Source organism: Poeciliopsis prolifica, unplaced genomic scaffold, assembly GCF_027474105.1.
Source record: "Poeciliopsis prolifica strain line A6 unplaced genomic scaffold, Auburn_PproV2 SCAFFOLD031, whole genome shotgun sequence".
NCBI lineage: Eukaryota > Metazoa > Chordata > Actinopteri > Cyprinodontiformes > Poeciliidae > Poeciliopsis > Poeciliopsis prolifica.
Window position 1 is genome coordinate 6,226,566 of NW_026562406.1, and position 15,120 is coordinate 6,241,685.

The following is a 15,120-nucleotide window of genomic DNA, read 5'->3' on the forward strand; positions in this document are numbered from 1 at the left end:
TTTTTCTCCAGTGGCCTTCCCAAAGGCCTGGCGAAGTCTGAGGGTGTGAAACCGAGAGCGTTTAAGTGCGATTCCGGGACTGCAAAGTGCCTCTGTTTACGCAGAAGCATCTAAAGGGCAGGAGGACAACCACAGCCAGCTGCATCGATTTACGTCCTCCTGGCTGCTCCCCGCGAGACGCGCTCCTTCTTGTCCGCGTGAGGGCGGAAGGAGATGCAGTAGGCATCGTTAAGCCAGTCTCTCTCCCCCCCATCTTCCTCTCTCTCTCTTTCTGTCTCTGTGTTAAGTTCAGTCGCAGAAGTGGAGTCGACAGTTTTTCCCCCACAGAGGAAGGAGTGGACACAGCAGCGAGAGTGCCCGCGCTCTCATTGAATGGCACGGCTGTGAACCTGTAAGTTACCCCGCCACATCTCTGCGCGGACGCCATTAGGAGGGCCGGGGCAATAAACTACAGCAGCCGCCACAGGTGACCCTAAATAACCCCACCCCACCACCCTCTTTAAGGCTCCTTATGGAAAGTGGTGTGATTATGAACCCGGTCCTTTGTGCAGCGCGCCTCGTTAAAATGTCCATAATCTCCCAGACGGTCATGAACACCGCAGTTTCACCCGCAGAGGTTCTTTTTTTCCCCTTTTGCTTCATCAACACCTGCATTGCATTATTCTTCCCACGGTTTGATTCGTCCAGTCGGGTTAAAACTACGGAGCTTCTCATGGGCGATGCTAACGGGAATATTTTTAGTACTTCCAGTCTATTAGCGTGGAAAACTCTGCGTGTCGTGGCAGGATCGATTATGGGGAGGGAGCGCGTGGTCTTTTAATAGCAGCCTGCGCGCTTCACTGGGCTGAAAGCACAGCGCGTGCTGCCGGTGACTCATGTTTGCACACTTATCCCCTGAGGTTTCAGCCTGGTTAAAAGAAGATGCATCCTGGAGTTTTCACTGCTTTCTTGTTTTTTTGTTTTTTTCTCATACCCTCTAACTCGTTTTAAAGTGATCTCATTTTGGTGTTATTATAATAGGGAGTCCCCACGTCTTTGGGTTTTATCTGTAAGCGCTCGTCGTCTCCAGGCCTGTTTAAAAAAAAACACAAAACTGTCCAGCAGCCAAGAGGGGCGTCACTTCATCTGATCACAAAACTTTGCTGTTCTCAGCCTTCTGGTCGCTTCACTGAAACTGTTTCCCCCCCACGGTGGACTCGAGCAAATTAATACAGGAAGATAAAAAAAAACAAAAAACAAAACTAAGCTTTACTACTCTGTGTCTCCACCTAGTGTCCACCTTATAAAAATAAGTTACAATCATTTTTCCACTTGCTGATTCTCAAAATATCAAAAAACGTGTTTTGTTTTAAAAAAAAAGTGTACTTTTTTCATTCATTATAAATTTTAGCAAAAAAATTAGTTCATTTTCCTTTGCATTTTTTTATTTTTATTTTATGCAGGCTTTTAATCCTTACTTTGTTTTTTATATATGGAAAATGTACATTCTTCCGTATTATTACACTTGTACACAAAACTAGATGTTATATGTTTGCGTTTATTTAATTAATTTTGATTTGTTGGGAGGCTGCATGGTGCACAACGAGAAGTTTCTGAGTTCAGCTGTGTGAAGTTTACATGTTCTCTCCGAATAGAATAGAATAGAATAATGTCTTCTAATTAATCCCTTATTTGCCTCTGTGTCAGGAAAGTCCCAGTGCACCAGCAACAAAGTGACAGTCAATAAGCACCTAGATAAAAAGCAGTAATCAGCATCATTAGCAGCATCAGAACTAATAATATAAAAGCTCAACAGGCAATTAAGCAAGCCTCTCTCTACTCTGGGAGCTACTCTGCAGCCTCTGATCGCTCAAAAGAGGAACCTTCATAAAAAGAAAAAAAAGCATAAGAAGAAGAAGAATGACATAATAGACCTTTTTGAGAATCCTTTTTGTAACCCATGTGACCGACATGACCCAATCATCTTCCCTTTAAGGCATCGTCCGCCAGATGTGGATGCATAGATTTGTTGGCAGATTAACTAAAGCTGTGAACACTATTCTGCGCTCCACTTTTAATTTGAGCCATTCTAGTTCATCGGTCTGCATCTCGCTGTTGGCATGAGGAGAGGCTCATTTCGGTGATTTATCTTTAAAAGTGAAGATCGATATCCATGTCTGGAAATTCAGTGTTTTAGGCCCTGGTGTGATTCCCATTCATCATTCCTAATTCCTTGGATTCCCGCCAAGAGAATATTTTAATTATACGATGAGGAGAAATATTGGTATGCTGAGTGAAATTAATTAAAATAATTACTCATGATCCGGAAAACAACCCTCATGAGCTTCGTCCTAAAGAGCCCTGGAAAAAATGTCTCAGTTTTATGAGGAATATATACAAGTTTGATTTTAACTTGTATTAACTTGTAATATTTAATGTTTGGAGACATTAAATTTACTGAAAAAATGCTTCTGTGTGGACGTTTGACTTAGGCACATCAAAACGTTCATGTGAAGAAATGCAGTACATACAGTAGCTGTCAGATGATACTGATTATGCTTATCAAACTTCTCTCTTTGGTGTTTGAATGGTAGAACGGGGACTTTAAGTTTAAAAGGTCTCAAGTTCAGAGTTTTTCTCAGATGTTGGACAAAACTTTTGACCTCTCAATCACAAAATCTTGCAAGGTGCGTCTGGCTGCGGCCGGTTTATGGCGAAATGTTTTTTCCACCTCCAGATTTAGATTTCACCTGGAAGATTCATTAGCGTGTTTTTGTTGTTTGTTTATTTTCACAAAAAGAACATTTTGTGAAGGCTCTCTGCTTTCACAGATCATCCTACTCTGTACTTCAGGAATCAGAAAACCGTTTTTTAAAGCCATAAGTTAATAGAAACAAATGTTTTCTAAATACTGGCAGATTTGAACAGGTTTCTTGGTTTTCTTTGTGCACACTTTTTTCTCATTACTTGTGCCACTCTTTAACACACCTGACCTTATTTTCTTGAATGTGGGGATTACTTAACTTGTTATGAGCATCTGATGTTAATAAGAAATATGATTACAAAGAAAAAAGCTGACATATTTCATACTGATGTATGTTTTTAAAGGGACAGACTGCAGTATATAGTTAAGACGATGACAGTTTCTGAAGGTTACTGTTTGTTTTAAATACGCAATTATAACTTCCTTTTACGTCGTTAATGAGCTACAGGGAAATGTCATTAAAGTCTACAAAGCTTGTTACTCAAAAAGAAAAAAAACCCCAAAGATAAAGTCAGAAAGCGAAGTTTGACTTTATTATTTTAATCCATTGACTTCAACACAGAGAAGGTCATACGCTGACAGGACTGATGGTTCCCTCCAAACTCTGGTACATCCAAGAAAGAAAAAAAAAAGAGCAAGCGCGTCACAGTAGGTGGAGGGGGGCAAACAACAGTGCTCAACACTACAACCCAACAACCCTTTCCAAGAAACTCCCCCAAATGTAAATCACTTCACAGTATAGCGTCGCATACAAAAACCCACACTTGACAAGGCAATGAAGAGAAGTAATCCGGCGTTCTGCCTCGGAGCTGTACATGGGTGTGTCTGTGACCGAGTACAGTTATTAGCTTAAGTGAATCTGGTGTTAATGACGTGTAAATAGGAAGGTAAAGGGACAATATACAGCATCTTAGAACTTCTTTCACAACACTAACACCGAGAACAGAGGACACATCATCAGCACACTGTGAGGGACTTCGTATACACACAGAAGATTTTTGATCAGGTCTCCAACAAACAAACAAACCAAAAAAAAAATCACCTTTTCACTTCTTTAAAGAGCCTTCATAGATACAGTGTGCTATCAATATCTTATACAATAGGCAAGCAACATGTATCCTTAAAACGTACAAATATATCCAATACAAAGTTGCAATCTCACATACACGTTTACTATTTTTGGGTTGTTGCAGGTGCAAATACATAAAAGAAACTGGGCGAATGATTGACTCTGCCCTGGCTACTATAAATACAGAACTAATGGGACCGCTGCACGAATGTGGACATCGTCTGCTGGTGAACAGCAAAAAGGTCAGAAAGCACCAGGTGCAGGGAGATCGTCAGCACAAGCCTCCAATCACGCTTTCCCTTAGGGTTCATCCGTTTCCTGAACGACAGACGTCTGTTGACCGGAGGCTTGTTGCCCTGACGACCCTCCAGGACGAAAAGAAAATATTGGAGGGAGAGAAAAATAAAAGAAAAGTTTCATATTTCCCACAGAAGACGTCCCAGGCCGGTCTCGTCGGCTCAAAGTTTCACAGCGCCATTGAGCGAGCGGTTTCACCCCGAAATACCTTTTCCCTTTTTTCTTTCAGTGCATTTAACGTTTCACGACATGTACCATCCATCGAAAAAATAAATAAAAGGAAGAAGAGAGTGCAACTGTAGCAAAACAGAAGAGCACAACACCGAGAAACAAACATCAAATACTGCAAGCCTAACAAGAACTAAATCCATCATTGCTGAAAACTTAAAGAAGATGAAACGCTGTCAGTAAATCTTCCCGCCAGAGTTGGCAGTGGGCACGGGCCGGTTACCGGCTAAATCTTTCTGTCAGATCTGTTGCTGCCTCCAGCTGCTCAGTTGCTTGGAAATAAAAAAGAAAGAAGCGCTACTGCAATTTTCCTTCACTTACAAGAAAAACAAAATTTGCTGTTTGCAAATATTTAAGTCTGTGAGAAACAGGATCAGTCATGGTGTGGAAGCTAACGCAGCGTCATCCATCACTTTCATTGAGCCGGCAGCGTTTTAAAACTGCAGCGGATCTGAGTAGCATGTCAGTGAAGCGGCCGACTGCTAGTCAGCTGTCGGAGCAGACCGCTCCACTAAGTAGAATCACACTTAATTTCAGGTTGTTCATTCGCAGTTAATCTAAAAAGACCAGAATGACAAAAGGATTTTTTTTGGTCATTCTTTTCCTTTAACGTGTAAAAACTAAATAGTTCTTTAAATGTGCGAGACTTTTGTCTTTCAGCTATAACATTTGGGGTTTAAAGTAATATTTTGAAGAAGTTTATTCTTTTATTTTAATCTGAAAAGGCAACAACAATCTTGTGTTGTTCCTGACTAAATAAGTATGCATTAATCGGGTGTAATTATAATTAGAAAGTGCGCTTCAAAGCTAATGTTAAATAAGGGTTTATGTCGCATTTTTGTTTAACTAGATGCATCAAAAAAGAAAAACATGTGTCACAGATATTGATTGTAACTGGGAGTTTTTCCCCACATAATCCAGATCTATTGTTAAATTTCAATTTTAATTAAAAATAAAAACAAAATTAACTGATTTCCATGACTTCATAATATTGCTATACATTTTGCATTTCATTTATACTTCTATATGTACCAAATTATTTTGGTAAATAAAAAAAAAACAATCTGAGAAGTGTTTCACTTTTTGGACCTGTACTGTTTAGTCAGAAGTGGTTCTGTAACACAACCATCAAAACTATCAACTATAAAAACACAAAAGTGAACATTCGCTGCTGTTAGAATGTCACAAAACTGCCTCTTAATTAGCGATCTGATGTATGAACAGCTTTTGACATAGAGCAGGGATTGTAAAACAATGTAAACAAATCACTTCTTCAATGAACAAATGAATATAAAAAAATATTTTCCTAAATTCACTTTCTCCTACCTTGATGCAGGAATGTGGCAGGAGATATTAAACTACATGAAATAGTGCTTGTTTTTTCTTGAATGAGGTGATATGGTGCTAATGTTAGAGGAAAAATGGATAGAAAGAGTGCAGGGGAGCCAGAAGTGAAGAGAGATCTGGTGACTCGTGGCATCTGGTCCCATTATCCTCCTGCGGCTCGATTGAGGAGCCTAGCCGAGGCTGGTGATGTTTGCTTTTCCACCAGGGGGCGCCACAATGCGTTGAGTGGTACGACGTGGAACGTTGTCATCTATCTGGGCGCCTTCAAAATAAAGCAAACATGAAGTTGAGTGGAAGATTTCAGATTAACTTGCATGAGATTCAAAGAGCATCGACTGACCGGACAGGCTGAAGCCAGACTGGTGGAGGTTACGAACTGGCTGATGAGTGAACTGCTGCTGCTGCTGCAGCTGCTGCTGCTGCTGCTGCTTGGCAGGGGAGGTCTTCATTGAAGAAACCGTGGACATCACCTTCGGAGTCGCCGTCACCTCACACACTGGCCCGTCGTACTGGCCCCTGGGGACTCCTCGCAGCTCTGTGAGCTAAACAAGATGGGTAACTAATTTAACAATCAATTGATTGTTACAGACTAAAAAAAAAAACTTAAAAAGTCGCTGAAAGAAAAAACACATTTAGAGCAGCAATTATGCAAAAATTGTACAATAAACACATGTATTGCGTATAAGATCAAAAACTTTCATGAATTTTTATAAATATGCAGCCTTTGCAAAAATAATTAAGCGTATGCTGAAGAAATGCCGTTACTGCATTTTAGGCCATAAAATGTTTATTTTCTCATTAAAAAAGGGATTCAATTGGTGAATTGGTGTATGCATTTTCAGTACAACTTTAATATTACATAAAATGAGCCAGTGTTTAAATAAAAAATGTGAAAATTCTTAATTAATTGATTAATGAGTAGAATAATCAATTGCTGAAACAATCGCAAGCTGCAACTGTGAACTTAAAACATGATGTTTCTACCATTGATCCACAACGTACATCAGAACCAGCCTTGGTTTGACAAGCTCTACTAATTCTGATAGAGTAGAAAAATATCCATTAAGAATTAAGCCAAAAACTTGACTGCTACATAATTCATGTGGTTTCTGTGCAACTATGACTAAAAGATCAGTCAAAAGCCTCAAAATAACATTCAGAATGTATGTGAATACTGACATAACTTTCTCTGCAGCATGAGCAGAGTGATTGTACAGAGGTGCTTGTGTGTTCAAATAAAAACCCACCCTGCTGCGGGCCTTTATCCTCTTATACACGTGATCTGAGAAAGGTTTGCGGCTGACGTAGCGCCCGCAGCCCTCCGTGGTGTGGAGCGTCCCCTCCTCCAACACAATCTTACCCTGGCTGATGACGACCAGAGGACCCCCACGCACTTCTGTCCCCTCGAAGATGTTGTACTCTACAGCCTGTGACATGAAGAGGTATGACTAGCGACGAGCTGCCTCACAAGGCAATGCAACACGTAGGAAACAGAAGAGCAGGAGGAAGAAAAAACGACAGGCTAGTTAAGAGTCAGACCAGGTTGTGGCTCTTGGCCGAGATGATCCTTGTCAGATCTGGGTCCCACAGCACGAGGTCAGCATCCGAACCCACGGCGATGCGACCTTTGCGGGGGTACAGGTTGAAGATCTTGGCTGCGTTTGTGCTGGTTACCGCCACAAACTGGTTCTCGTCCATCTTTCCAGTCACCTTTTAAACAAACACGGTGACAGCAGATGTTTTAAAGGACTGATTTTCTAGTTCTACAGTGCTATAAAATAAGATCCCCCCTTACCACACATTTGTCCCAGACAAGAGACATCCTCTCCTCGGTGCCGTTGGTGCCTTCTGGGATCATGGTGAAGTTATCTTTGCCTACAGCACGCTGGGATGTATGGAAAGTGCAGTGAGCACTACCAGTTACCTGCAGGTCCCCACTGGAAACATATACAGAAAAAACAATCTATTTGCCTCATGTTGCAAGACAAATGTGCCTCATTTTTTACATTTCACAGTTGGAAAAATAGTTCTGATTAATGAATTGCAAGTCCAAAGGGTGCATCGTTAACAGTTTGGTTAAATAAAGAAATTGTGAGTGAAAGCAAGGTGGAGTTCTGCACGTCATGCCGCTGAGCTACAGCTTTTTTTAGGTCCTGGCTCTTAGTGCCTACCATGACAGCAGAGAGTTGAGGTAGTCGGGGGTGGTGGGATCGGGGCTGAGCGGTGGCGAGGTGACAAAGGCTGCTGCCTTGGCCCAGTTCTTACTCCAGTAATGGGTGCCATCTGTGCCCAAGCTGGCAGATATGGGCTCGCCGTAAACCACAGCACCTGCCGAACCCGACAGGTTGACGTCAGTGCAAAGAAAAAAGGATCGAAATAAGACAAGTTTTCTTCTCTCCTTTTTTTTTTTTTTACCCTTTTTCCGAGCGAGAGCAATAACATCGGCCGCGCTCTTGCTCATCACCTTGGTGATGTACAGGGGGCAGTTGGTCTGATTGGCTATGGTGACCGAGCGGTTAACGGCCTCGGCCTCCACCTGTGGGTAATGACAGGTGAACGCAGAGGTCACACACATGGGTCTTGTGTTCTGAATTTAGAGCGTTTGCTGCTTTTATCCTTCAGCGGTACAATGGGCAGTCTTACCTCCTCTGGACGGCTAAGTACGTGGCCTTCAGGACCGGCGATCCCCAGCTCTAATATGCGTTTCTGCTCCTGAAACACCCAAATGAGGCAGTTAGAAAAAGAAACGAGTTAATGTAGCAGAGGCAAGACTTTATATGTCAGATTTGTTTTTTTAGATTTTGGCAAAAATGTCAATATATATTTTTAGGTTTGCTTTAAAAATAAATAAAATAAAAATAAAAAAAAAACAGAAAATGAACCATTTGTATCGAATAAATACTTTGTAGAGCCACTTTTTACTGCAGGATAAGAGTTTAGAGAAGCTTTGTAGATGTAGAATGTGACATTTTTGCCATTCTAGTGTGAAAACAGCTCAAGTTCACTTGGACTGACTCTGAAGATTCATTTTCAAGTCACAGATTCTTTAATGGATTTTTGTCATTCCAACTATTTTTGTCTTTTTTGCAGCTTTTTACAAGATTTCTTCCAGGATTGACTTTCATCCATCTTCCTGTCTGATTTGACCCATTTGCCTGTCCAACATCATGAGACTTTCAATACCATGGGCCACTGAGGAGATGTTTGTATTCAGAGAACCGCTGGAATTGAATAACATTTAAGTGACCTGTGCTTAGTAGTTAGGTGAATGCTTGAGCTGGTTGCACAAGATTTTATTTAGGGGTATTAAAGGACAGGAGACTGAATACAACTTCATGCAACTAGAGGTCTACCGATTGCAGTTTTCTGGCTGGTCACCGGTCTTAAAGTCTAACTAGCTGATTATTATTTTGGCTGACAGACATTATTTCATAACTGGAACTATTGCCAAAATCTCTAATAATATAGAAAAAAGTCTCTAGATTTGTCTCTGGTCGTTTTTTTTTTTTTTAAAGAATGATGCAAGAGCAGTCTGAGAACTTGCTAAGTTGGAAGCAGTGGGGTGACTATTGTTCACCCAAACATGTAGACATGACCTGGTGGGCGGGTCTAACAGTGAGCCCTTGATTACAGCAGAGAAAAGTGAGATGATAGTGGCTGATTTTCAGACCTTTGTTGAGGAAGTTATGATTAGTTTCACAGGTAAGTGTCAGTGAATCACTAGATTGAACGATTCACTCCAATATGCAACTTCTCAGATTAATATTTGTACAAAAGTTGCTGCTCTTTTCCTTTTACATAAAATTCTAATAAAAAATATTAAAGTTTGTGGTTGCAAGAAGGCAAAATGTGAGACAATTCACAGAGTACCGACACTGCAGCAGGTCACCGTAGCCGACTTACCTCTGCAACAATGTCTCCATTCTCGGCGTGAACCTGAGCAATGGCTCCCAGGTCTCTGATGACACTGAACACCTCATAGATCTGCAAGATCAAGATGTGCATCAGTTAGCCGAGAGGCGTCACCCACACCCAAACCAACAAGCAACCTTTGAAGTGAAATGCAGCCACAGAAAGGTCAGCAGAGATCCCTCTGAGGTGGGTCACAATCAAAGCATACCTGAGAGTCAGAAAGCTGGAAAACATCCTTATAAGCCAAATAGACGAGGAAAGAGTTGACACCTGAAGATAGAAAGCTTTATGAGAGAAAACGGCCAAAAGGTGGAAAAGAGGGCAAAGGAGAGCAAACTGAAAAAAAAACTTAGATAAAATAAAAGAAACAAGCAACATTCAGTTAAGGGTGATCATTTAAAGGGTTGACCACAGTCAGAGGAGCAGCAGACGTTTGAGAGAAAGCAATCAGTGTGTCCTACATACCATGATCCTTCACTAGCGTCTCCATCTCCTCCTGGGTGCTGTTATTCCACTCAGTGATGTCCACATGCAGAGAGTAGTCACAGCAGGACTTGCTGTCAGCCCACTCTCTCCACTGTTTGAAAGCAGTGACCAGGCTGACACCGGGCTCCGGTACCACATGGTCGACTAATGAGGGCCGCAAAAAAAACAACAACAGAAAAACATGTTAGCTTTTTGCTTGTGGAACAACAACAAGCATCTGAAGGAAATCATGCGCTCGGCAGCATGGACGTCCAGACGTAACTGATCATGGTTGTGCCGCCAGCCAGCGCCGCCCGGGTGCCCTGGTAGAAGTCATCCGCCGCCACCATGCCTCGGTCGGGCATCTGGAAGCGGGTATGCACATCAATGCCCCCTGGCATCACCATTCTGCCATGGGCTTCTATGATCTTGACTCCACCCGGGACGATGAGGTTGTCTCCAATTTGCCTGGAGGAAAACACAAAACAAAGAACAGTGGGAACTTGAATCCCTGTGATAAGCTCACACATGGGTTAATGGTAACTACAAAGCACAACTTACTTAATGACTCCATCTTCCATGTAGATATCAGCCAAGAAGGACTGATCATCGTTCACTATCTTTGCTCCCTTGATGAGGAGACGGTCACTCTGAAACAAGATTTGTCTGTAAATCAAACATATTCTTATTTTTTATAATCTAAGAAGCTAAAACGTCCAATAATATATTTGACTTTGGACCTGATAAACCAGTGAACAAATGCATATTCAAGCACTTGAAGGCCTTGCATACTTAAAAATAAAATTCCAGCATTTTAAGGACCTCATTCAGTCATAGGAATCACCTTTTTCAACCAAGCATTTTTCCTTCCATTAAACTTTCTGTCAATATGCTTTGATAAGTAGTATAAACGCTTCTAGCTTCAATGATGGAATATTTAATAACTAATACGTCTGAAAGAATATTCAATACATAATGTTGAAAATAAAAAACAATGAGGAGTAAAAACTAAAAACAAGAAAGGTCAGTAGTCTGGAAGCAGTTCAGATATTTAAAGCAAAATCAAATCAATAACCATCAACAATTACAGATAGACTGATATGAAATGCTTATGTCATGATAGGTTTTTCAGCCACATTGTCCAGCCAGCCCGACCTCGTCATAGAGCAAACGAAGTCGTTCGCTACACACAAGATAGTTTTGGAAAACTGTCAAGTCAGTAAACTATCATTTATCCTCTACACCATTAATTCTGAAAACAAACTATTCCAGATTGCTCTGCAGGACATATCAGTCCTTCCTCATTATACAAAGGAGGAGAAATCTTTGATCAAAACCATAAAGTAAGAGCAGAGTCTCCTACATGCCACAATTAGCTCCTACTGAATGAGATGAAAGAAAAACGCAGCATGCTGCCCTACTTCTTCTGCAGGCTTTCTGGGCCCTCTGAGGGAGGCATTTAAACCTAATGAAGGCAGTATATGTATTCTCCAGGGCTTGGTTTTTCAAGGCTGTAGCCATGAGGAATACGGATGCATTAGGTATAGAAACCACCGACGTAAAAAGGATTTGGGTTATACAACTTTAACGTTTTAGACTAAGTGGTCAGCAGTAGGAAAGTTTCACCTTTAAAACTATTCTTAGTTAAAGATGGTTCATTCAAACTCTCCATAGACTGACAGCTATAAACTGAGCAGGTTACGATGACATTAACCTACCAAGTAAAAAGTTGAGGGTCAATAAAAGGAGCCTGTGATTTTAGTTTGAGCAAAAACGGCAAAATTTTCAACCTTACTTTAATCCAGAATTTATCAAGTTGAGATGGTTGAGGAAACCCAACATGACAGAAAAAAAACCTGATGATTACAAATCAATGACTTAAAATGCAGGGAGCCTCATTACTATGGTGTTATTATTAGCACATCAAATCAGAAAACTGCACCAGTCAATCTACCAGAGATCAGAAATGGATAATTACCTCTTAATTGACAGGTTAAATACCAAAGAAAAATCTGCTTTTCTCTCAGTGCACTGAATGCATCAAAACTAATAATTCCCACAATACATCTTGGGTATTTTTTAAATGAACAAAGAAAAAAGAAAAAACATACTACAATGCACAATCAGGGGAATTTGTGTAAAAAATGTTTGGTTGTTGTTTCAAAACTGTATCTGTGGAAGAATCTGTTTATGTACCATTAGAAAAAAACGTATGACTTGGCAGAAAATTGAGTATTGGGTATTGTCTTTAATTTTAACTAAAAAATAATAGTTGCTATGAAAGATAAAGACTAAGTTTAGACTTCTTGGTGTTTTGTTCTTCACTTTGTCCTGACGCTCTAACACAGAGCATGGAGTTGTTGTCTTCACACTTAGCCCAGGATTTTCCAGTTGTTTGCTTACAACCCTCAGCTGACCTGCAGATGTCCTCAAACTACCTGAATGAGCTGAGCAAATTAGAGCTACTATCTAGTGTTACTGCAAAACACAGCTGGATAACAAACTATAAATTGCCACAGTGAGATTTCACAAAATAGTAAGATTTGAAAATGTAAATAAAACTAGTAACTGCTTTGGATGTGTTTAGGTTGATGACATCACAAGAGGTACCAGAAAACAGCTGATCAATTACCATTAGTAAACACTATGGCAGACAGCAACCTTTAAAATAATGAAATCGACTCTGAGGCATTCATGTGGCATTTAAGCAAGGTGTTCAACCTTCTGTGATTGTCTCCAATAGCTACCAACCCATGATCAATACTGCTGTGGGTGGTGAAACTAATGCAACCCCTTCTGATCGCCTGCAGAACTTGAACTGGTAGAAATGTGCCAGAACTTACATATTTTAAAAATTATCTAAATTAAACAGGCCATGTAGTTTTTTGTTTTGTTTTGTTTGTTTGTTTGTTTTTGTTTTTACTGGAACAACTTGGTTCAAAACAGGCAGTGAAAATGAAATCTGACCTGGTGTATTTCACAAACTGTTTCAAGCCAAAACCTTTAAAAAAATGAACCCAAATAAATCTTGCAAGTATGATAAAAAAAACAAAACATGAATTGAAATATTGCCACATTCAGTAGAGCTCTGATCTGCTGTCTCTTGCTGTTTGGGATGACAACCACAGGCATCTGAAGTTTGACTGATTTTGCAGGAAAGTCTGGCCAGTACTTCTAAAGTCCACCGATCTCCAGGAGTCCCAGCGCTCTGACTGTGACAGCTCCATAATGAAGACATGGCGTCTGCAGAGATGCTTTCTGCTGACCTACTTTACAGGGGTTTAGTTATCTTACAATTAAATACAATGGAACTTCATTCACCTGATGTTATGGATGAAGAAAAAAAATTGTAAATCTCACATTAAGAAGGCTAAATGCTGACATAAATGGAAAGAAGGTGAAAAATAACAGATGAATTGACAGCTGTGAAGGAATCTGTTTTTTTTTAACCTGGTAACTACACCAGAGGCTGACGAGGAAGCTGGGAATAAGAGACACCTTCCCTTACACACATTTACAATAGAAGGTAGCTTCAAGTGACAAATCCAGTGAATTGTTCTTCCTGTTCATCCCTGGCCTGCAGCTGATGAGGAGCAGCAGCTGCTGTAGCTGCTGCTGCTGCTGACAGCGCCAGTGTAAATGAACGGCCGCAGCAGCTAACAGCTAGCTTCCAGCTAATTCTTACCCACAGAGACAGAGAAACAAAACACACGCATATCACTCACTGTAATTTTGGGGATGTTCTTCTTTCCTTGGTAGCCGGACATGTTGAAATTGAACCCCCAACACCGCTGCCCCCCTGGTTTTAGTTGAGGCTAACGCTAGCTGCCTATCAAAAGGATGAATGGATGCTCTGCCTCTCGGCCAGTCGACGCCCCGGCTCAACACTGTCTGTCCCCGACTATTTATAACGACGGCCAGCTAAACGTGCGCTGGGTAGCCAGGATGATGCTGCACAATGAGATTAGCTTTTGCCTAACAGAGGAGAATCTCTACATTTACGGCTAGACCAGGTCTCTGCAGACCATAAAGCCACCAAAATGACAAGGGCCACAAAGAGGGACGGAGCATGCGCAGTGCCCCGCCCTGCACATCTTACTGCTCCGTGATCCGGGGATCCATGTTGCCGTCCCTATGGCAACATTTAGGTTGAAATACAAACAGTATCAATCCTACTACAACATCTGACTGTGATCAATTTATCCAGAAGAATGTTTGAGCTAAAGCAGCCCTTTCAGTGGGAGTCATGTACAAGATTATTACTTTTCAATGCGCTTCAACTCAACTAGTGCAAATAAACTAATTGACAAGTATGTAATATAGGACAAAACCAGTTAGCAACATTTAACAGCAAAGATGAATCATGTAAATTATGGAAATCTCATTTCAATTCAGTGTGTTTCCCAAGTCAGTATTTGAACTAATTTAGTCTTGGATTGAATTAAGTTTGTAAATCTTCATAATATTGTAACACTTCTAATTTTCTTTTTTTTTTATGTAATGTCTCTGTTTTCATATGGATTAAAATGAAATAAGATTATTTTTTCTGTCGGACAGGAGCAGAAAAATATGCAATGCCAGCACAAACAGTACAAAGGAAATTTTAAGTATTTCTGGCCAATAGCATAGGTCTGCATCGCTTCTACTCTTGTCTTGCTGCCTCCCTTTGTCTTGCTCCAAACGGCTAATAAACAAAAAGAGAAGCATAAGTTGTGTTTCTGGCATTATCTCTATCAGCAGCCTGGTACAACTCTCTTGCTGTGCAACAACAACGGTCCAATCTGAACCTTTCTGCAAAGAGTTTACATGTTCCTGTGTACTTTTCTTCCAAGATGCCACACTCTCAAGGATTTATTTTTATTTTTTTATCTTAACCACTATTTTTTTCTTTGAATGTTGGCTTTTCCAATCGCTGGACCTCCAGCTTTCCCATTTGTAATATTCATTAAATATTAATGTATGTTTACTGTATGAGTCATACTTAATTTCCAAAATGCTCTTCACTCCACACAGATATACTGTACATAGATCTGTTAGGACCAACCCTGCAGTTTATGGC

General features: G+C 40.6%; 1 protein-coding gene across 1 annotated transcript; it reads right to left on the minus strand.

Annotated features, from left to right (window-relative positions):
• Positions 1–3,254: 3,254 nt before the first annotated feature.
• On the minus strand, positions 3,255–14,119 carry dpysl2a (dihydropyrimidinase like 2a). The gene is made up of 14 exons (XM_055050763.1): positions 13,787–14,119; positions 10,623–10,711; positions 10,345–10,529; positions 10,062–10,226; positions 9,805–9,866; positions 9,588–9,668; positions 8,328–8,396; positions 8,100–8,220; positions 7,856–8,012; positions 7,480–7,621; positions 7,224–7,394; positions 6,932–7,111; positions 6,025–6,226; positions 3,255–5,946 (listed from the first exon to the last, which is right to left on the minus strand). The coding sequence occupies exons 1-14, from the start codon at positions 13,826–13,828 to the stop codon at positions 5,855–5,857; spliced, it is 1,758 nt and encodes a 585-aa protein (XP_054906738.1). The 5' UTR covers positions 13,829–14,119; the 3' UTR covers positions 3,255–5,854.
• Between the last annotated feature and the right edge of the window lie 1,001 nt (positions 14,120–15,120).